General features: G+C 46.4%; 1 protein-coding gene across 2 annotated transcripts in view; it reads right to left on the reverse strand.

Annotated features, from left to right (window-relative positions):
• The window catches only part of MYO5B (myosin VB), a 370,702-nt gene that overhangs the window by 128,419 nt on the left and 219,717 nt on the right, over positions 1 to 22,566 (reverse strand). For both annotated transcript variants that reach the window (XM_024235813.3, XM_054537888.2), the window contains exons 10-14: positions 20,995 to 21,260; positions 9,606 to 9,687; positions 8,921 to 9,061; positions 980 to 1,102; positions 6 to 89 (exon numbers count right to left, since the gene is read on the reverse strand). In XM_024235813.3, coding sequence (XP_024091581.2) covers positions 6 to 89; positions 980 to 1,102; positions 8,921 to 9,061; positions 9,606 to 9,687; positions 20,995 to 21,260 — 696 coding nt within the window. The remainder of the gene's footprint in view (positions 1 to 5; positions 90 to 979; positions 1,103 to 8,920; positions 9,062 to 9,605; positions 9,688 to 20,994; positions 21,261 to 22,566) is intronic.

Below are 22,566 nucleotides of genomic sequence, written 5' to 3' on the forward strand. Positions count from 1 at the left end.
TTTACCTTGCTGGCCTTCAGGATATTGATCTGCTCTTCATACACTGTGTCTCTGTTTTTCTCCAGAAAACCATCAGAGAGGTACTCCACCTGGGGCCACAGCAACCAGAGAGAGACACAGTCGTTAGTGCTTCAGCAGTTTCTCAACCACTTTCATCTCATCCATGTAGCATTTTCTGAAAAGAGCTGTGAGTAGACAGGAAACCCACAGATGTTTCCACTTAAAATGCAAACCCAATAACTGGTCAGGATTTACATACAGGGAACTGAGTATTCATTTTGTGGAAGAAATTGTTTTAAAGGGAGTTCCCATAATAAAAGGTTTCTTTAGGGCTCTATAAATGCAGCTTCTTAGCCACACCTCAGACCCAGTGAATCAATCTGTATTTTAACAAGACCCTAGGTGATTCATACACACATTGCAATTTAAGAAACACCGGGCTAGTGCATAGCAAACAGAAATCCACTTAGAAAAATTCTATGCATGCACCAGCTACTGAGAAAGCAGACCCCTGAAGAGCAGCTACACTGGCTCCAGGTAAGAAGCCAAACCATTCAGTACTTTGTTTTCAGCCCTCCCTTCTTTCTCAAGCTCCATGAGGGTAGACTCTTAACTGCTTTAGAATTTATATATACATATATATATGTGTGTGTTTGTGTGTGTATAGACTATATACAGACATATGTGTGTATATGTATATATGTGTGTATATATGTGTGTGTGTGTATGTGTGTGTATGTGTATATATATATATGAATGACTAGGCAACTATAGCACCCCCTGTGAAGTTATGTTTTGTGGTAAGCTTGGTATCTCCTAGAAGTAGAGGGGTGAGTAAAAGAGGATGGAAGGGGAACCTAGCTGAGGCTTCAGGCCATTTGAATTCATAAGGGACAGCCTTCTCTCTAGGTCTAGAGCCCATTGAGTCTACTTAGAGAGAGGCCAAGGGAATACCCAAGCCAACAGAGAGGAGAGCCACCTTGTCTGCAAAGTGGACGATGATGAAGGCCGTGTTGGACATGCGGGGCTTCTGGAAGTGCTGGCTGCTGGAGTGCCGGTCATAGAGCTTCTGAGCCCAGTTCTGGTCAGTTCCTTTGGGGACCTGCAGAACAACAAGATAGGACAGAGTGCTTTGTGAAGAGTAAGAAGGAAGCCCTGGGTTGCAGCAGAGGGATGGGATCAGTAGGCTGGCTCTGTGAAGGTTGATTCAGTCCTCGAACCAGGACCTTAACTGGACAGTGCAAAGAATGATTCAACCATACATGTTCAGGATCCGGCCACGGCGTGCCCTCATCCCATGTGGGCTGGCCCCCGTGGGACCTGTGGGAGCAGCTGAGCCTGCTGGTTGGCAGACACTGGAAGTGCTAGGGAGGATGACGGTGAAAGCCAAGGTCACAGGAGCAGAGTCACAGCCCACAGGATCACCTGAAGGTACTTCCCTGCAACTGGGGCTGTGACATCAGCATCACAAACACATCCACCTGCAGTGCCAAGCTCACCCACTCACCCAGGTGAACTCCTGCCACGAGAAAGCCTACCTTCCCCCTCCCTAAACTCACCTAAATACCATCGTCCAGGTTTGGCTCAAGTCTGTCCTTTCCTGACCACTGTTGATCTCGCTTCTCTCTTCTTTGGAATCCCTCACAATCAAGCTCTTACACGTGCCCTAGCATATTGTGCACCCCTGAGTTTTGGGTTTTGTCACTACAAACTGTAAGTTTGTTGTGATCAAGGACTGGCTGTGCATTACATTGCTTATGTGTCCCTGAAAGAACTTAGAACTGGGCTCTGGCCGTGCAGTGGGAACTAAGTACCTAGTGAGTGTTCTACATGGTGCTAATCTCTGCATCTCTCACTGTCTAAAGTCAGACTTAGAGGTTCCATTGCATTAAGAATTCTGAAGGGCAGCCCCTTTCAATATCTTTATGGATGGCTTTAAAAGTAAAAAGCATCTTACTTCATTGAAAATGTAACAGAGTCACTGTAACCACCATTCAAATTGTCAAGGATGACAGCAACTCTTCCAACGGGAAAGTGCTCCCTCCTCTGTCATCCCTGGTCATCGCTGCACACACCTACTGACCAGAATCAGTCCAGTCCTCAGTGACGGGTCACTGACTGACCTGCCCTTCTTTGGTTTAGATTGCATATTTGGATCAGGAAGGGTTGAAGGTGACCCTTGCACTAGCCATTTACAAAGGGATTTTTATGGTAAACAAATAAAATCCGCACCATAAAGAAAATGCTTACATACTTGGGAACCAATTTCTTAAATCCTTTGTAAGCAAACTGATTTTGCTCAAGATTCATTTTGGCATAACTAATATTGAATACTCAATGCTAAGCACCATAGGAAATTAAAGAAAATAAAAATATCTTGAAGGAGGCTATTAATTGTACTGGGCAGACAATAAAATATATTTAATTCAGCACTTTCTATACATACTGTTTTATATTTGTCTCCAAGCATTCTGTGTTTAGAACCACCAGGTGTGAAGGAAGGAGGGGTCTTCCCAGTATGGCTGTCAGGAGCGGGTGGGATAGAGGACAGGCACAAGACGGACCTAGAAGGACCGGCAAAACTGGGGCAGACAGAACCATGGTGGGAAGCCCACATAGGCAGACAGGTAAAATTGGCTAGGAACAAAATCATCTTGCCTTGGAGATGAAATTGGACTTCTGTGAGAAGACTCCATAATCCTACATATTCACTAATTCAGATTGGCATGAATTAATAAGCAGAGGAAACCAACAACCAAGGCCAAGTGTATACATATTTTCTGACAAGGATCAGTCTCTCCTTTCACTGCCCACCCCACCTCCAACTAAAAATAAGGGCCGGCAGGAATTAACAACAATCAAGAGTCTCAGATGATACTCACAGTTAGTGCCCACAGTGCTTATTGTTTGCCAGGCCATTTTCTACACATTTTAGATGTATCAACTCATTTAACCCTCATACAATCATGTCAGCTAGGTGCTATGCTTGTAAACATTTTAGAGATGAGGAAATGGAGACAGAGAGGTTAAGTAACTTGCCAAGGTCACATAATGGGGAAGTATTAGGTTGGTGCAAAAGTAATTGTGGCTTTTGCCATTAAATAGCAGAGCTGGTGTTCCAAGCATGACAAGTTAACTCTTCCTGCCTGATGAGAGAGTTTTAAAGGCTGCCACAAAAGCAGAACAAGGTAGAAGGTGCTTATCTCCAAAAATCTTTCCATAGAAATAGATTTTAAACAGCCACAGGAGAAAGAAAAAAAATCTTATATTTTGATAACTTCTGGGTCATGAATATTGGTAGCTCCATAATATGCAGCTGAACTGAATCCTTTAAAAAGGAAATCTACATACAGCTTATATGAAGTTCTTTCCGCTCTTCTCAATGCAATGCAGAGACCACTGAGCCAGGAGCCAGGACTATGGCTCAGTCTTCGTCTAGGCAGGTTCTGTCCCTCAGAGGCCTAAATCCCTCTGACCTTGTGGTACTGGGACTGATCACATCAAAAAGTAAAGGTCCCATCTGTATTAAATGCCCAGAATAGGCAAATCCATACAGAAAGAAAGTAGATTAGTGGTTGCCCGGGGCTGGAGGGGGGCAATGGCGAGTAGCTGCTAAAGGGCTTTTTTACAGGGTGATGAAAATATTCTAAAATTGACTGTGGTTGGTAATGGATGCACAACCTTGTGAACATACTAAAAACCACCAAATTGTATACTTTAAATGGGTGAATTGTATGGTATGTCAATTACATCTCATTAAAGCTGTTTAAAATACATTAGACCTCATTCCACTCCTTGCTAGTAAAATAAAATAGAAAAAAATAAAAAAGCAGGTATGGCAGTGGGGGAGTACAAGTTCTGGGCTCCCTAAGCCCCTCTCAATGTTCCCTATGGAACTCTAAACAGAAACTGTACTCTCTATCACAGATGTTGCCATTGCTGGCCTGGGACATCTTCTGAGGCCAAAGCCTGCCCCCAACAAAGCTGCTGACAGGAGCTGACTTTTAAGGACCCCAAGGCCAACCAGGCGCAATGGCTCACACCTGTAATCCCAGCACTTTGGGAGGCCGAGGTGGGAGGATGGCTTGAACCCAAGAAGTTCAAAACCAGCCTGGGCAACAACACAGGGAGACCTCATCTCTACAAAAAACTTAAAAATTAGCCAGGTGTAGCCCCAGCTACTTGGGAGACTAAGGCAGGAGGATCGTTTGAGCCTGGTAGATGGGGGCCGCAATGAGAGCTGTGATGACACCACTGTACTCCAGCCTGGGTGACAGAACAAGACACTGTCTCAAAACAAAACAAAACAAAACAAAACAAAACAAAACAAAACAAAAGGCCAAAAAAAAAAAAAAAAACCAGACCCCAAGGCCAGTTATTCTATGTCTGCTTCTTTTCTCATCCCTGTCTTCCTGGGCCACTGGCACCAACCTTCCTGGTCACTCACTGTCTCCTTCCATTCCATACTTCATGCCTTGTACCCCTGCTGACCTCTCAAATCATTGTACCATAAATATCTCTGGATCCCCAGCCTCCTTAAGGAGTACCCTCTGGCCCCTCCCCTCTTTGCCATCACAGAAGCCCAGCTGGGCCCCCCAGGACTCTGCAGTCCTCACTGCTCTCTGGAATGGAGGCAGCTCCTTCCTCCTCACCTGCCAGCCACCCCCAGTGCCGCTTCCAGGCCTTTATTTTTCACCTTTACAAAATATCCGTCTGTACGCTCAGCAAAACATTAATTCTAGATGAATCCAACTACCCATTCTCTTCTTACCCATACCTGGGTGGCTGGATGAGACCACACATCAACTCATCTTCCTTTAACCAAGCCCTGCCATTATACTTTTATACAAGTACTGCAGCCAAAAAATAAAACTGAATTTCACTCGGAGAATCACTTCTATGGATTAAGACACTGTTTCTAGACCTAAGCAGGAAGTTGATCTCAACAACTCCTAAACCTCAATTTATGGTCTTTAACCTCAGCCAAACAATCTGCACACTCTGCAATTTCTCTTTCTGTTTACTGGGCAGCCATTCCCACCTTCCTCCATCCTCTTCAAGCTTCTGACCCTGCTGCCTCTCAGCAGATGCCTCATCTCCTCCTTCATGGGGAAATAGAGGCTGTCAAGCAGGAAATCCCCAATTCCTGCTCTAACGTGCAGAAACTCATCTGCACCCACAGCCATCCCACCTTTCTGTCCTTCTCATGGAAGAAAGGCCTCCATCCTGGCTGGCCTTCCAACCATCTACCCCTGCCTCCTGGAGGGCCGCAGTACACCCAAGCCCATGCTCCTCTCTCACGCCACTTCCTTTTCACAGCCAAGCCTCCGAGAGTTCAAACTCGCTGTCTCCACTGCCTCACCTCCTGCTCTCCTCAAATTACCGAAATTAGGCTTCCATTCCAACAACTCCCTTGGAAGGAAGTCCTCCACCCAAGGGACTCACGGAGGCCCTCTCCCTGCTGAGCTCCTGGAAGCCTTGGTTCTCTCTCGCCTGGCCTACCGCATGGCCTCAGGGTGCTGCCCCCTCCAGGCCCTCCCCACCTCAGCTTGCGCACAGTCTGGGGGACCTGCTGATCTGATTATTCACATCTGACCCCCTCTCCCCTGCTTCTCCCCCGTGGGCTGATACCTAGAGCCTTCAGGGTGAAGCCCAAGTGCCTGCTCAGGGTGGACGTGGCTTCTCATTCTCCCATGGTCCCTACTTTCCAACCTTACCTGCCCCCACCAGGAGTTCCAGACAAATCAGATCACTTCAAATTCTCCAAGTGTGACATTCCCTTCACCTAGAATGCCCCCTCCTCATCTGACTTCGCTTGGGAACGCTCTCCCCATGACGCTCTTCCGTCATTTCCTCCAGTGTTTCCGGTTCTTTGTCATCAAAGATGACACTTCAGTGCTTACCTGACCCTCTCAAGAAGTGCTGACATCTGAAAAGCAGGGGCTCAGTGCACTATTCCATGAACATGAGGTTTCTCGTGTGAATGAATACATAAATGTGGCAAGGGCACTTCACCTCCCTCCAACACAGGAGTCACACCTCTACACGAAAGCACTAGACAAGGAAACCTGTGGGGCCACTTCTTAAGAAACCACAATCCCCTGATCTGAATAGAGAGTAAACCCTCCTGACAGCAGGCTGGGCCAGGTGAGGAAACAGGGGGCGGGGGACACTGGCGTCCCCACTGAGTGAGTTGATTTCACTCCACAGTCCTGAGTGATTTCCTTTCTTCCAGGAAACAATCCTCATCACAGGACACAGGGCAGAGCCTGCCGCCCCACTCAGACCTGCCGTTGATTGCTCCAACACCTCCAACCTGAGACAGCGCCTGGGCTTCACTCACTAGAATTGCTTCCAGGGTTCAAGGTTGCCTGTTCCTCTGAGAGAAAGTGGACTGATGAATGGGAAGAAGATATTAGGAAATCCCAACCCAAATAGGGCTTAGAAGGCAGCAGGGGCTGTTGGGCACCTACGCCCCACCCGCCACCAGACATCTTTGGAGAGTCTTGTTAAGAGCAGCCTGGAAATTAACATTTCTGACAATCAAACACCTTCTTGGAGGAGTGGGCTTGGGTAATGGAGGAACAATTTTAGTCTGTGGCTTGTTTGGGGCCTGTCCGCAAAGGGGCTTTTCCACCTCAGGTGGTTTAATAAATACCCTGGTCCAGTCTGCACTCTCCTCTGCAGCTGTGGCACCAGTCACAGGCCCTGGGGAGCGCTCCCTGCATGCTCCCCCTTTAAACCCACAGCCACCCCATCTCCACACTTCTTATTTAAACCCCAGCTCGCTACCCTGCTTGCCACTGCACAGCTTCCCCAAGAAAAGTGATTTTCCCACAGGCTGCTTCTGCACCATGAGTCCAATCTTTCGTCTGACTTTATGTCCTGTCACATGCGGTCACAGAACTCAACTGTTCACAGTGCAATGTATTATTCGCTCTCACCCTGCAAAGTATCTGAGAGACAGGGAGGAAAGGATGTGTTCGAGGCTGCTTCCACAGCCCAACAGGATCCTTCCCAAGGGGCACCGAGTTGCCCAGCCATGGCAACTCCAGGGGGATTCCCTAACCTTCTCAGGCTCAGAGACATGGGTGCTTCCAGGCCCGACTATGTTTTAAAGTAAGGTTCATTGCAGAATAATTTCCATGCAGTAAAATGCACCCTTTCACTGAAGCGTACAGTTCAGTGAGTTTTGACAAATGTAATAACACCTGTTGGCTTAAAATCCACCTGTTACTGATGCTCTATCAGACTATGCTAAATCATCCTGAATTCCCAGAACAATTAAACCTGTTACAAAAAGTCTCCACATTGTGGACTTTTGTCTTATTCCTTAATGTGGTGTTCAACTCATCTCCTTGGCCACCAGTGTGAGTTTACACATGTCACATCCACAGTACCACCCAGTGTCTTGACATGTCTAGCCCCCACCAGCCTGATTGGCAGGAAACCCAGGCTTTCCACAAACCTGTGTAGGACAAACTGCCTACTCCATGTGCCCTGAGAACTGTGTACCACCTTCACCTTCACCACTTGGGAGGAGAGTGAAAAGCCAGGGTCCTCCTTGAGTACTGGCCCCAGGGAGCCACACCAGCTTAGCATCCCAGAGGCCTGGGTTGAACACAGGACATGGTGCTGCCTTTAGCTTTGGGGGTATGGAGCTGGAGGAGACGGTTACTGATGGGAATCTCAAAAGAGAGTGGGGAAAAGGAGCATGACCTTGGCTGAGTTTGGGAAGGGAGGTGGTGGTAGTGGATGCTGAAACCAAGAAAATAAAAGTAAGTCATGAACAGCAGGATGGCCAAGGCTGTGACTTCAGCCATTTAGCCAATGCTACTCCATCTAGGGACAATTGTTTTACCTTTACTGCTACCTCTCAGGTTAGGCAAGCCTGGACAAACACTTGCTACACTGAGAGATTATCTCTGCTTGGATACTGATTCTGAGGATGAAGCCCCCCATCTCCAGTGAAATGCTAAAAATCTTCAGGAGGTAAAAAAAAATATGCAAGCTGTAGAACTGGTATATTTTTCTCTGTCTTCTACTGTTTCCCTTTCATTTTCAAAGGCAACAAAACTAGGAGAGCCCTTCTGGAAGGAAACACCTCCTACCAAACCATCAAGCCACACTTAAGCCTTTACAGGCAAGATGTGGGAGAGCAGAAAGTAAAAGCAAGTGGGTTCTTTCCCTTGCAATAGCAAGACTCATGTGGCTTTTACACCTGTTGATTAGTGTTTTCATCCCTGGAGGAACTGGTATATATTTACCCCTTTTAGCAATCAACCACCCAACTGGGAGAGATTTTGCAGATTAGATGCAACCCCTATCATTGAGCAGGAAACCAGAGGCTAAGGAAGTTAGGTAATTGATAAAACCCAGATCCTCTAAACCTTACCCTCCCAGTGCTGCCAGGCACTCTCCAGTCTAACAAGTCAGCACTCACCCTGTCCCACCAGGTACAGCCCCTCAGAAACCAGATGGGGGAATCTATGAATTTCACCTGCCACCATGCCATGCAGCTCTATCACTCACAAGCCACCTGACCTGGCATTAGCAATCCCAGACTTCAGTCTTCACTCCCTAGGGATGCCCATTAGATGTTGCAGTTCTTCTTTTGGCACCTAGGCCACCTGGGACATCAAGTCCAAACCACCATCATATCATGCCAACCCATGCCACCCGGGCTCCCCAAAGAGAGGCACATGTTTACCAGTGTAGCAACACCTGCCAGTCACGTTAAACATGCTGCCTTCTAGCACGCAGAATGGTACACACTTCTAGTATGCAGCATGCCAATGCTTCTTCCAGCACACTGAAGGCCAGCTGATCACAGATGAAATTCCACCTTTGAGATCTTATGTGATTCCCTTGTACCACATCCCTAACCTAGAATTGAACTAATTTGCATCATCAGTTTTACCTTACATTCTTCATCCAATAGGTCCAAGATACCCAGCTTGGCTTCGATGAGGTCGATACAAGGTTGGTTATCATAAAAATCAATCAGGGTCCAAGGGATCTGTTCCTTCATGTATTCTTCTTGCTCCAGTTTGAAAACATGCTAGGGCAAGTAAAAAGGTCACACAAGTGAACTGCAGGCACACCTTAACATTCACCTCCCCCCGGGGCTCAGTGAGTTCTGGGTTCTGGAGGACAGCAGAGAACTGCCAGATAAGGTTTGGATGCTAAGTCATCGTTATGACTGCAGAAAAGCAAAGCACAGTTAGGCGATTCCTCATGCCTGGATGAACACTTCCTGGGGGCACTTTAACAATCACCTGAGTTGCCGTATTCCCATTCAATCACAGGAAGCCCCATATCTGGCTTGCTGTTGCTTAAATACCCTAGACACCTAGGCTCAGAGGAATGGGAGTCAAAGCCAAAGAGAGGATCATTTCCCCTCTCAGCACAGTTGCCCCCATTCAGTTCTCCCTCCTGAACAGTGGAGAGCCCCTTCCAAAAGCTGGAGGTACCACCAGGAAAACCAAGGGATATCAGAACATAGCCAGGGCCCACCCACCTCAGAGGAAGAGAAGTGGCCTGGCTGTCCCTCCCAGAGGAGTCTCCCCCATCCCGGTACCCCCAGGTCTAGAAACCAAGCCTACCGAGTTGAACTGCTGCTGGAGCTTTTCATTTGCATAGTTGATACAGAACTGCTCAAAGCTGTTTACCTCAAACGTCTCAAACCTACAGAAGGGAAAGAGAAGATAAGAGACATCTCCTTTCAACAAAGGAATCACTGGGACTTCAACAAAGCTGCTCTGACCCAGGTCTCCCCCGATGCCACCACAGAATCCCCATTGTCTCATCTTGTGTTCAGAGAGACCACTGTTGCAAATGTTAGCACTTACACAGAGCCTAATTAAAGAACATGTCTATTTTCAAAACTAGAAAAAGTAATGACAGCAGGAAAATTTTGGAAAAGAAAGTTTAAAAAAGAAAGCCAGCAATAATTCTATCATTCATATTGACCACCAGTTATATCTTGGTGGGTTTCCTTTTAGGAATTTTGCATTTTTGAAAAAAGTCAGAACTATGTAATGTTTTACTTATTTAATTAATTAATTTATTTATTTTGAGACACGGTCTGACTCTGTCACCCAGGCTGGAGTGCAGAGGCGCAATGTTGGCTCACTGCAACCTCTGCCTCCCAGTCTCAAGGGGTCCTCCCACCTCAGCCTCCCGAGTAGCTGGGACGACAGGCACCTGCCACCATGCCGAGCTAATTTTTCTACTTTTTTGTAGAGACAAGGTTTTGCCATGTTGTCCAAGCTGGTCTCGAACTCCTGGGCTCAAGTGATCCACCCACCTCAGCCTCCCACAGTGCTGGGACTACAGGCATGAGCCACCACACCTGGCCTTACCTTCTATTATTATCATTTAACATTCCATTGAAAACACTTCCCCACACCACTGTTCTGAAGGCATCAGTTTTAACATCTGTCTCATCAACCACTGTATAGATCAGGGCCGTGGTCTAGACCTGGGAATTGCAATGGTGTCCAGGTGAGGGTACAGGTGGTGCTGAAATTCAGTCAGCCCCCTCGCAAGCCCCAGAGGGATATGTCCCATCCGGAGGGGACACCTTTTCTTAATTCAACACAGGTGCCCATGAGCTGGCAGTGGCCCCCATAGAGATGCATCATCATTTAACCACACCCCCATTGAGGACATTTTGGTTTTATTCTCAGTTGTTAGCTGCTATTAGTTTTGTGACAAATTCTTTGACTTCATAATTCTTTCCTTAGGATGCTATCCTAGAGAAATTACCATGTCAAACAGTACCACTTTTCTTAAAAGGTAGAGCAAATTAACTCCTGGAAAGGTGGAACTAATGTATGTTATGACCCCACCTCCAGCCTCACAATGTACGAAAGTGTCTTGTTCTTCTAATACTGGTTAACAATATTTTGTTTTAATCATCTTTATTGAGTTGGCCTTTACACACAGTAAAATACACCAATTTTAAGTGTATATTTTCATGCATTTTTCCTAAATTTTTTTTCTCAACATCTGTTGATGGGTGATGCATTTTTGATAGAGAATTTTTAGATCGAGATGTTCTGTGAATATGCAAACACAGATGGAGGACATTTTCGTCACCTGGAAAATTTCCCCATGCTCCATTCGGGTCAGCCTCCAGTGTTCTCCCCATCTGGTCCTGCCCCTCTTCACTGGGAGTCTGGGAATGGTAGTGTATCACAGCTCTTTGGTCAACTGTGTAATGTTAGCTTTTTAAAGTCTTTGGCTCCTTGGAACATAAAAAGTCTGAATTTTAACTTATCATTACTACAGCTCAACATTTTTCTGTCTGACTGTACTAGTCATTGTACTTCATGAATTGTCTGATGCTTGGTCAATTCTGTTGGATTTTAACTTTAAAAATGGACTAACTTGAGCGCTTTGTATCTTAGAATATCAACACTATCATTCATTGCTTAATTCCAACGTGTGCAATATGGCCCAATCTTTGGGCAGGGGAAGGTGGAACCGTTAGAGGGGATGGGGGTCATGATGTGCAGCATAGTGGGCAGAGGCAGGGGTCATCCCCCAGGCCACGCTGGCTATGCCAAGGGGTCTGGAATTTACCAGGCGGCAGCAGAGAGATTCTGAAGGATGTCAAGAACTGACAACCTGACCCACACCTTAGAGACCGGCAGGAGAACAACTGTGAGCTGGGGGAGGGTGTACAAGCCTGGAGGCACGAAGGTGAGCAAGGTAGTTCTTACTACAGTAGGAAGCCAGAAAGATCCAGTCAGGGCCTGACGTACACTGCTGGTGGCCAACCAATAGAAAGGTTCTGGACATGAAGGAAGATGTGGATGAGAGAGCCTCAAATGACCAACTGGATGTGCAGATAAGACCCAGGCAACAGGATAGATGTGGTCACACTCACCATGCTGGCAACATTATACACACGTTGGCAGCTTTAGCTACAAATACTTGCAGCCCACCTCATATGCTCCACAGCAGCATCAGGCTGAGGGGTGAGAAGGGCAGAAGCCTATGCAGAAGAGATGGACATTTTCCACCTCTTCTCATTCACACACACTTCTTTTCACACAAACACACTTCTTATCATTCGCGCACACACACTTCTTCTCATTCGTGCGCGCGCGCACACACACACACACACCTCTTCTCATTCTATACCGCCCAATGCACCAAATGGGCGGCAGTGGCCCCACTAATGAGAGCCTACAGAACACTAAGCCCAAGTGCTCCAGGAGTTCTGAGTAATGCCCCCAGCAGCCAAGAGTTAGGATTTATTATTAATCCCATCCTGTGGCTGAAGAAACTGATGGGCAGGGAGACTGAATAAGCCGTGCTGCCCAAGGCCAGAGAGTCGGTAGGCAGAGAAGCAGTGTGTGAACCCAGACAGTATGATTTCTGAGACCACAGTCTTAATTCAGAGAGGAGGAAAAGTTTCATGAAAAAGGAAAAACAGATGAGGTGGAAGGGCTGTGAATATGGAGGATGATGTCCTAGAAGGAGGTATTTGAGCTCATGGTGAATGGGAAAGGGCCAGTAATACCAACGAGGTAACAGCAATGGACACAGGCTCCATTCAGCCCACTCCATGTCTCTACCCTTTCCATTCTTCAGTACAACTAAATTTTCTCAGTGTCATACAAAGTGTCATGCAAGCCCTTCCAAATAGAGCATAGTCCCTCAGTACCACCCCAGAGAGAAATGTTGCAGCTGGCGCTGATTGGGGCTGAGGATGGTGGTGGTGGAGAGATAGCACCTGTGCAGAGGGACCACCACAGACAGAGGCAGATACCCAAAGGGGCCGGGCCGGTGCCCAGAATGCATCAGGCTTCTCCCTCCCTGGGGCTCACCTCCCCCATCAAGGTATAAAACATGGAGGAGTAGGAAATCATTCAGAGATTAAATGAGTCAACTGCTTGGAGACAAACCACATTAAAGCACAGTCTTTGGCCGTGCCCATGTGTTGAAAAAACAAGATCAAAGATGTAAAGTGTATGCTGGGATGAAGGAGGCCACCCCTGTGCACTCCAGACCAAGCAGGAGAAGCACTGTGTCTGCCAGTCACTGCCTTGAATTGGGGCCCTTCCAGCCCAGATGACAGTCTTAAAGACTGAGCTATGTCCCTTAGAACCTTACGGCCTTCCTCGATCCTCCACCCTGAGAGAGGCTGCTGATGACAGCCAAGCCCCAGAGGAAATTGAATTAATAAAACCTAGGTGGGAGATAAAAGAGCCACCCCAGCAATTGGCCAGATAATAGCAATTGGGTGTGCTGGCAGAGCTGTGCTAAGCTCCACAGAGGATTTAAATATCTCCCACTTGTCATTTTCTAAAGGTTTACACTGGTAGCACTCCACAAAGAACATTCTCATTAATTTGAGATGGCCTGAAATCAGCTTGTAATTTTCCTATTTCTAAGATATTATCTGGTAACAATTCCTCTGCCATCTAGCATAATTACTTTAATGCTGGAGGCCCAGAAATGAATGAGGGGCTCGGGCAGCTCGGGGAAACCTCTAAAATGACAGACCTCAGAAAGCCAGAGTCAGGGAGATGGGGTAACTTTTCCTTTACAATGGAATTGTATTTGTAGTAATTCCTCCCATCAACAGAGAAGACTTTTTAAAATAAACACAATGAATCAATTTATAGTTCACAACATTAAAGTGTCACAAAGAAATTTATATGCTAAAGAGAACTGAATTTCTCTTGTAAAATCAATGTTGAAAATATTTAAACCAGAATCCTTGGGCCGGAGAAAGGTCAAAACATAGAATAAGAATCGCTGCTGAAATGTGGCATCTGGTCTCTTGATGGCACAATGATCACACTGTTTCAATTTCTATTTTCATAGTCGAAAAGTATGCAATTTCCTTCTCATTCTACCTTAACTTCAGAGTGTAGTAAGGGCCACAGATGCCTCTACAAATAAGGTAGTGTCTATTGGAAAGTGAAACTGCAATAAAAAGTCAATTAGTCACTAAGTTAATGATCAGCCTCCTTGAACCTCTCACTCCATGACCTGGAGAGAGAACAGAGAGGCAGTGAGAGGCAGTGAGATGCTTTGAAGATTGGGAAACTCTACGTTCCCCTGGCACTGGTCAAAGGAACTAAAATCTCCTAGCTCAGCCTGGTCTTTCCAATTTATAAAGCTCACTCTCCAGCATTCTGCCTTTGGTAGACTAAAAAGATATGGACTATAGATTACATACAGAGGATAGCTTCCAGGGAATGATTATTAGAAGTCACACAGAAAATATAACATGGGGAAATTCTCCCTGGAGAAGCCTTTAAAAGCAGGGCCATCATGCATTGGGGTCAGAGAAATGATCCAGACATCCTTTCAAGGTCCCTTTCCATCTTGAAGCCTATAAAATCTCACAAGGCCACCCTGGGTCTGTCAGAAAGGCCAACCCCTCTGATCTCTTTACTGAACAACCTCGGGATGTTGGCTGTACCTTGGAATGGTGGGGCCTGCATTCTGCTCAGGTGCTTCTCTGTGCCTAGATGCCACCCAGGACTAGTTTAGAGAGAACACAATCCCAGGCACTGTTCAAACCCCAAGGTGAAGGTCAGTTATTCTTCTTGAGGACCTAAATCCACTCAGTTTGCCAAATGCTCCAATTCCCAGCTCATCTTCAGGCCTGAAACTCCAACGCAGGACAGGAAAACATCCACTATATGGTGATCCTCTCCCAACCTAACAGCCAACTGTCCCAAACTATGAAGGCTGCAAAGATGAGCAAGCCACAGTCCCTGCCCAGAAGAGCTACTGGGCAGACGATAGGAAACTAGTACATGAGAGCCTCCCCAAGGAATAGAAATTGTATGTGCTGTAGGCTTTTAGAAGACAATGAGGCCATAGTGTTCCCAAACCAAACTGAGGGTCAGGCTGCTTATTCTCGTGGCCCAATAATAAGATGCAGATGAGCTGGGGAGGAACAGAGTTTTTACTTTCTGCAACCAGTTACAGGGAGAAGGCCTGGAAATTATCGCCAGCCCAACTCAAAATTACAAAGTTTTCCAGAGCTTATATACCTTCTAAGCTATACGTCTACATGTAAGTGTACATTCATCCAAAGACATAAGTGATTAACTTCTAATCTATAACTAAGATCTGAGTCTTTAAGACTTTCCTCTGGAGCCTCAGTAAATTTACTTAAGCTAAATGGGTCCAGGTGCTAGGGTGATTACCCTTATCTTGTCTCCTGCTAAATCACGGAGGTTTGGGGAGTTCCTTCAGGCCCCCCAATAAACTTGTTTCTAGAGGCCTGGGGAGTTTCTTCAGACCCACAATAAAACTTGTTTAATCTTAAACGGGTCCTGTTAAGAATTCCTTCCTTATTTTGTCATGCTTTAAGGCCCAGGAAGGGCCTAGGCAAGACTCTTGGTGGGCTCTTGTTACATTCCAGCCTTTGTATGAGGGCACTGACTTTTTTACCTTTTAATATTTAACTTAACCACTCACTCAGTACTGAAACAGTTGCTATAGAGGCCTGCGTTAGTGAGACCTGGCCTGCCACATAGTGTGGGAGTACTGGCATGGACAGAGAGAAAATGGAACTTCATCTGAGCCTCAGAAGCACACAGTGGTGTCAGGCTCCAGGCACGCTCCAAAGGGCCATCTCAGAACAATTCGCGAAGGTGGAGCCTGGCTTTAGAGCCCTCTTGAGCTATGAGGCTTTCCTAGGAGGCTGGGAGACTCCAGGGTGAAGCCAAGAGCTTCCCATGATCTGCAAGGTTTGAGAACACTGTGGCCAGCCATGCATGTCCTCCCTGAAGAAGGCATGTCCAGGGATCTTCTGGGCTGTCCAGGGCTAAGACACTGTCACAGGCTGAAGGGTTAATGCAATCACTGATTTCTCCCCCTCCATTTTCTGTGAAACCTTTTGATACTGGCTAGAGAGGAGATGGATAGCCTCCAAATAACTATTGCAGCTTTGAGGTTATTTATGTTTATTTTGGAGAGTGAGACCAAGAAAACTAAAGAAAAAAATATATTTTCCCCACCAAACAAAGGTGAACAGTGGGTCTAAGAAGTTTACTAAAAATATATCATTGTAGTCAACCTACAGAATGGGAGGAAATGTTTGCAAATCATATTTCTGATAAAAGATTAATATCCAGAATATGTAACAACTTGTAAATGAATATGTAAAACTCATTCCGCCTGCTCCCACACTGTGGCGTGTACTTTCATTTTCAATAAATCCCTTCATTCCTTCCTTGCTTTGTGCGTTTTGTCCAATTCTTTGTTCAAGACGCCAAGAACCTGGACACCCTCCACCATTAACAACACAGTGCTGGGATTATAGGCATGAGACACCGCGCCTGACCTTAAAAGCATTTTTAAACATAACATTAAAGAGCACCGAATAGAGTTGGATGCTAATTTATTATTAGGAAGTACCACAAGAAAGTAACAGAGGACTGAGGAGTATATAAAATCCCAGGAAATCCTATGTCCTGCTTCCTGGGGTCAAAACTTCCCCGCCTTCTACCCCATTCTCTCCCCAACTGTTCCGCAGCAGAACACATGAATCTGCTACAGCCTGTGTTGCTCCCAGGCCAACTGTCCTCAGCAAGAATGGGCTGGCCATAGCTAAAGCCCTCTGCTACCTTGGCATCTTGAAGGCTGAAATCAAAGACAAGTAAATGTGTATTTTTCCCAAATTGAAGCCATTTATTTCTTGTTGCCTCAAGGAGAGGATAGGAACAAAGGATTAGAGACTCAAGGAGAGGAGAAGTATAAAGGATTAGAGACTGCAATTAATCAGGCCTAGAGAGGCAAATGCAGGTTAATGCAACCTGGAAAGGGAATCCCAGCCAAAAGCTGCCAGGATCTCCCCTATTAATTTCCATGCCCTGCCTGGTCAAAAATACCCTGAAGGCGACTTCACAGATCCTTGGTTAAGGTGAAGAGCTCAGCTTGGGGTGGCTAAATTGCTCTGGGTACTGCTTGCTTTGCACTTTTTGTGGAGCTGGGACAGAGGAGCAAGATGTAGGGAAGCTTCCACCAGACACTGGGGGTCTGGAACCATTGAGAAAAGCCTTGGAGAAGGGCCTCTGAGCAGAGCACTCACCACAGTCATGGTGGAAGCAGCTGTGGCCCATGCTAATTTGTTTAGGAGCCCACAGCCTTTCTCCTCTACAAGCTAACTATGAGTCATAACACAGCGATGGGGAGAAATGTGTGTATATGATGCTGGCATGTGTACTGCTTGCTTATAGGGAGAAGTGAGTGTGTATTCACTCTGGCTGTGAATTCTGTAGTAACATTTAACACATTTATAGGAAAAAGTGGAGTGGCTCATGTTTGGTACAGAATTATTTCAGTTCATGAGTGAGCTTCACTGGCAGGCCAGGAATGCCCTAGATAGGCACTGCAGTTCATCCAGGGACAGTTATCCCAGTGGAAGAAATCAGTGGCCACTGGTGGGGTCAAGGTGAAGAAGGGCAGTTCCACCCTCATTTCCTAGCTTTGCACATTTCCAACCTGAGAGGGAGGCAACGCCTTGTTCTCTTCCACTTCCTGGATGTGGCTGGCTGTATTCAGAAACTCATCCCAGTATTCTTTCTGTTCTCTCTGGACTCCACTTTTGCCACTCTCGCTCAAAAGAGACAAGGAGAAGTGAGAAAATCAAAGACATCAGGTCAGCCCCAGGGCATCCTCTATGGGTACCCAGGCATCCCCACACCCCCGCTAAGAAGGAGTGAGACAATGGACAGATGGTCTTCTCCTCCAGGGTTTGATGGCCAGGGATATGAATAGAAAACTCAAAAAATAAACAACGCTTGGGTTTTCTTATGCCACAGAGGATGAAAAGCTCCTTAGAATCACTTTCCACAGTCATGAATAGAATAAAGCCTAATAAGTGGAGTGAGTTTGAACTGGGAAGGAGGTGAGTAGAGAGGGCGAGAAGTGGGGCTGAGTGTGATGCCCACTTCCAGGTAACCAAGAAATGATCACATTAAAAAACAAAAAAGGCAGGTTTGGTGGGTTTCTGGAAGGTATGTGAAGTCCAAGGGAAATAAGGCAGATAAGACACTGTAAGTGGAAAGGGGCAGGTGACAGTAAACGGCTCACACAAGCTATCCCAAGTCTCCACTCAGGGTTCTGTGTTGTTTTCTCCCAGATTAAGAAATGATGTCACTGACCTGATAGATTAGAAAGTACCTCCAGACTCAAGCCACCTGCTCTTCTGTTAATTTGTTGATTTTAATCTCCTAAGAATTCTCCTAAGAGTTCATTACATACCCTCTTACCAGAAAGAGAGCCTGGGTCAGTCCACATTTGTAAAATTTCTTGGTGAATAAGACCATTGAGTAGCATGCACTTCCATATTTAGGGCATGTATGTAAGTGCTTTCTTGGCAACCAATGGCCCAGGCACACAGCTAGCTTGTTCACTCTGAATTCCCTTGTATCTAACTTATTATCCTTAACTCAGAGAGAGTGTGAACTCAGCACTGCATTGAGTTACAGAGGAGTAACTGTGCATGGGGACTTATTTCTCTCAAGAAGAATAGTCACTTTTAAAATATGACAACTTTATAACAAAAAAAGTGAATTGCCTTCTGAGAAAGAATAAAGATTAAGAAAAAAACAACATAGCATGCCCGGAAGAAAGCACAAAGGGTAGGAAAATTCCCAAAAATGGCCTTATGCTGATGGCCCTGTGTCGGGACCCTGCCCTCATGGAAGAGCTGTCAGATCGTCTCAAAGGAGCCCGGAGGCCACTCTGAGATGAAGGAGACACAAGTGAGGAGTTGGCACTAGGAACAGGAGACCAAGTCCTCCAGGTTGCCACCCCATTCACAGAAAACTATTGTTTTCAAACCAGACAAGCCATCCTTGCGATCTATTTCTCCCCTTTGGGCAGTCACAGGATGTTAGAGAAAACAAACAATTACAAAAATTAAATGGCAAATATAAACATAAAATCCCAGCTTGCACAAACTGGGCTGACATCTGCGGACTCAGCAGCCCCAGGAGCCCAGCTCACAGAGGCCTCCTAAGAACAGGAAAAAACCCAGCGGAAGATCACAGGGAAGGGAGTAAGCAGACTATTTAAATTCAAGGCACTGTTAAGATGATATATAAATACAACAGAACTGAGGCATGGTATTTTATGTAGCAGTAGTACAGAAATCAAAATTTTTACATGCTATTGACGAGTCTGCATGTTAATCTTCCTAAATCAAAACCTCAGTAAAATTACATCCTTCTACAAGTGGATTAAGGGAATTGGGTCAGCTTGGGTTTCCCCAGGTCTTACTTGGATGGTAATACCGAAAGGTCAGTATTTTGGGATATCCAATTACCTGAAAATACTCAAAGTAGAGAGAACAACACAGAATTAATGATTGACAATGAGACTGGAAGTTCCCAGAGAGCACACTGTTCTACACTCTCCCAAGAGCAACTACAAGAGCTGAGCACAAGGCAGGCACTCGATGGACCAGAGGAGAAGGGGCCTTCCTGGGGTCATGCAGCTGAAGGCCTGGGGAGGATGCCTCTTCTCACCTCCCGCTCTCGGTGATTCTCCACTGTGAGCTCCTTATCAGCAAGGAGGTTTGTCTTCACACTGCTCCTTCCTCACATCTTGGTTGCACTCCTGTTGTCAAAGGTGCCTCCCTCACTTTCCGTATTCTACCCCTGTTTATACGATCCAGTTCAAATCTTAGCTCCCACATAAAGCTTTCCCGACTGTGCAAGCGTGTCCTCTCCAGCCTTGAAACTTGTACAGCACGAAGCATCCGAACCCTCAAATAGACCCTTCCACAATTTCTTCTGATGCCTCTTATGTTACTTAACTCGTGCATGAGACAACTCTTTAGCATGTTCCTGAGGCCTTTATGATGTCAGAAATCACAAAGATTGTCTTCTTTCTCCCTAGCATGCAACATAGTTCAATTTGAAACCCAGGGATGAGCAACAGCATCAGAGATGTAATTAGGAGAGCCTGTCTCTGCATGCCGCATGGGGAAGTGGCCGCTTCTACAGGGGACTGGACTTTATTCCAACCTCATCATAAGGTGAGTACCGGGTGAGTTCCAGCCTGCTAAGCAGTTGTTCGCACTAGAGTGTCACTGTTCTTATGACGCTTCACTTCTATGGATCTGAATTTCTATTTTAAGATGCCATGACTTCTATAATTTAAAGATCCAGGAAGATTTAGTCTATTGTTAGCTTAAAGAGGACAGGACATTGGTCAGAAAAGAAGTGCAAGGCAGGTTGCAACCCAGTTCGTGTTAACTTCAAACAAGGACCTAGAAAGAACCTCAAGGAGACTGTGGCTCAAAACCTCATTTGAAGCTATGAAATGAAAGCCCAGAGAGGGGCTGTGATCTGTGGAGATTCACTCAGCTGGTTGGGGACAGTCTCCTGATGGCTAGGCAAGTACACTTTCACCACACCACGGTGGCTCTCCCTGCCAAAAATAAAGTTATAAATAATAGTCCTTTCAATCAGGCTGGAATTCTGAAAGGAAGAGAAACCTCCCAGGAATGACCACACACAACACAAATCTGCACAGCACTGGACAAAATTATGGTATTAAAATAGCCACCTTGACTGTTACAGTCAATGAGGTCAAATGGTAGATTGAAATAAAACATTACTGAGATACAGAACTTGAATGTAAGTTCCATTTCTCATAGTAACTTGCAAAATCACATTGGGCAGGTCATTTCCCTCTCTTGGCCTCACTTTCTCAGGTGTAAAAACGGACGCTTACAGGGTTTCTCATTGGGGAACTCCTGGTGTTTTGACAGGTCCATTCTTGCTTGGGGACTGTTCCCTTACATTATAGACTACTAAGCCTCCCTGGCCTCAGGCCCCATCATTGTGTCAACTAATCAACTAAAAATGGCCCCACACATTTTAAACTGCCCTAAGTTGAGAACCACCAGGAAGCTCTCCAATGTCCCCGCTGGCTGTAAAGTATGAGCAGGAAGCCACTCCCAGGTAGCAGATAGAGTGAGACAGGCGGCAGGCCTACCCGTAGATGTCCAGGACCCCGATGAAGGAGTGCTGCTTGAGGGAGGTGTGCAGGGCCTTGTTGATGTGCTCCACAATCCAGCCGAACAGCTGGGCATAGATGTGCTTGGCCAGGGCGTTGCGCGCATTGATCACCTGCTGCAGGGACATGGTCTTGACATAGGTCTCCGAGGTGGTGACCAGCTTGCGATGACACAGCCAGTGCTCCATCTGACTGTGCTCCACCCCTAGCAGTTGGCAGAAGTTGCTTAGGTGTTCATCCTGGGGCTGTGGGAGATGGGGGAGATAGGTTCAGGAGGAGTGTGGGAGACAAGCCGCCCCCCACCAATGTCTTCCACCCTCCTGCCCAGAGGGAAAACAAGCCAAACTCAAGGCCTCCCAGCCCTCCAGAATCCCAGCACATCCCCTGCTGCCAGCCCAGCAGTCTCTCTCACACACACACAGACACACACACACACTGCTAAGTGGAGATGACAGAGCCCATAAGAGAGCAATGCTCAAACTGATCATTCCACCTGCTAATGATCAAATTATAGGACTTTAAAAACCAAAACATTCTCCATCTTTTTTGTCCCCTCCCTCCATGCCAGGCTGCTGCTGAGTAACTGGTAAGAGGCGAGTCCCGGAGTGAAGGGAACAGAAAGAGAATTGAGCGCTTATGACCATGCAATCCATTCGGAGTAACGAACAGATCCACACCAAATGCACTTTGCATCTGCTGAGGTATGCATGCAGTGCTTGACCCACAGCCCAGAAAGCAATTCTCTTCCTCTCTCTTATAATTCCTCACTTACAGGCATTGCCTTTGACCCACCCCATCTAACCAGCTGTATGCTCAGAAACAAGCCCCAGGCTCCTAAGGTGGATGGGCCCTTCGAAGGCACTAGCCATGTCCCTCCCTTAGAAGTCAGTTCCCTGCTCTGTAAAATAACATGATGGGCCAGATCAATGATTCTCTTCTGGGTGGGTAGCTTAAGTGAGAACCACCTTGAGGAGTTTTTGAAATTGTACATAATACCAGTGAGTGGTTCAGATGTGCTGGGTGAGAGGCTGAAACGCAATGGACGATGTCACTCCCAGCACTGACCCTGCACTGTCCTATGCTTCCAAGGAGGCTCGCTTTCTTCTTAGCCTCAGTGATGCTAAAATCTTAGAAACTGAACTTCTTTTCCCCCAAGCAGCAAGTGTTTTAAGTATGTAAACAAAGTTCCTCAGCGTGGAAAGCTAAGAGACATGGCAAACCCATGGACCACATCTTGACCTGGGAAGATCATCTGGAACACTTCCACTGATAATATCACACATGCTCAGAGCTGGAAAGAAACTGGAATTCCTCCAGTATAGGCCTCTTTTCCTACAGGCAAAAAGCTGAGCTGAGCTCCAGAGAGGTACAACTACTCAACCAGGCCCCCATCCCACCCCCAGCACAAGGCTTCTACCACTGTCCTGCCCGATGTATCTCCTGCCTACCCAGCTGCTTCTAGGGACTATGTGTGAGTCTTGACCCTCATTCACGCAAATACCAACCACATCACCTGACATCTGAGTCACTGGAGAACCACATTTCCCCCAG

The sequence above is a fragment of the Pongo abelii genome, chromosome 17 (assembly GCF_028885655.2).
Source record: "Pongo abelii isolate AG06213 chromosome 17, NHGRI_mPonAbe1-v2.0_pri, whole genome shotgun sequence".
NCBI classification, from domain to species: domain Eukaryota; kingdom Metazoa; phylum Chordata; class Mammalia; order Primates; family Hominidae; genus Pongo; species Pongo abelii.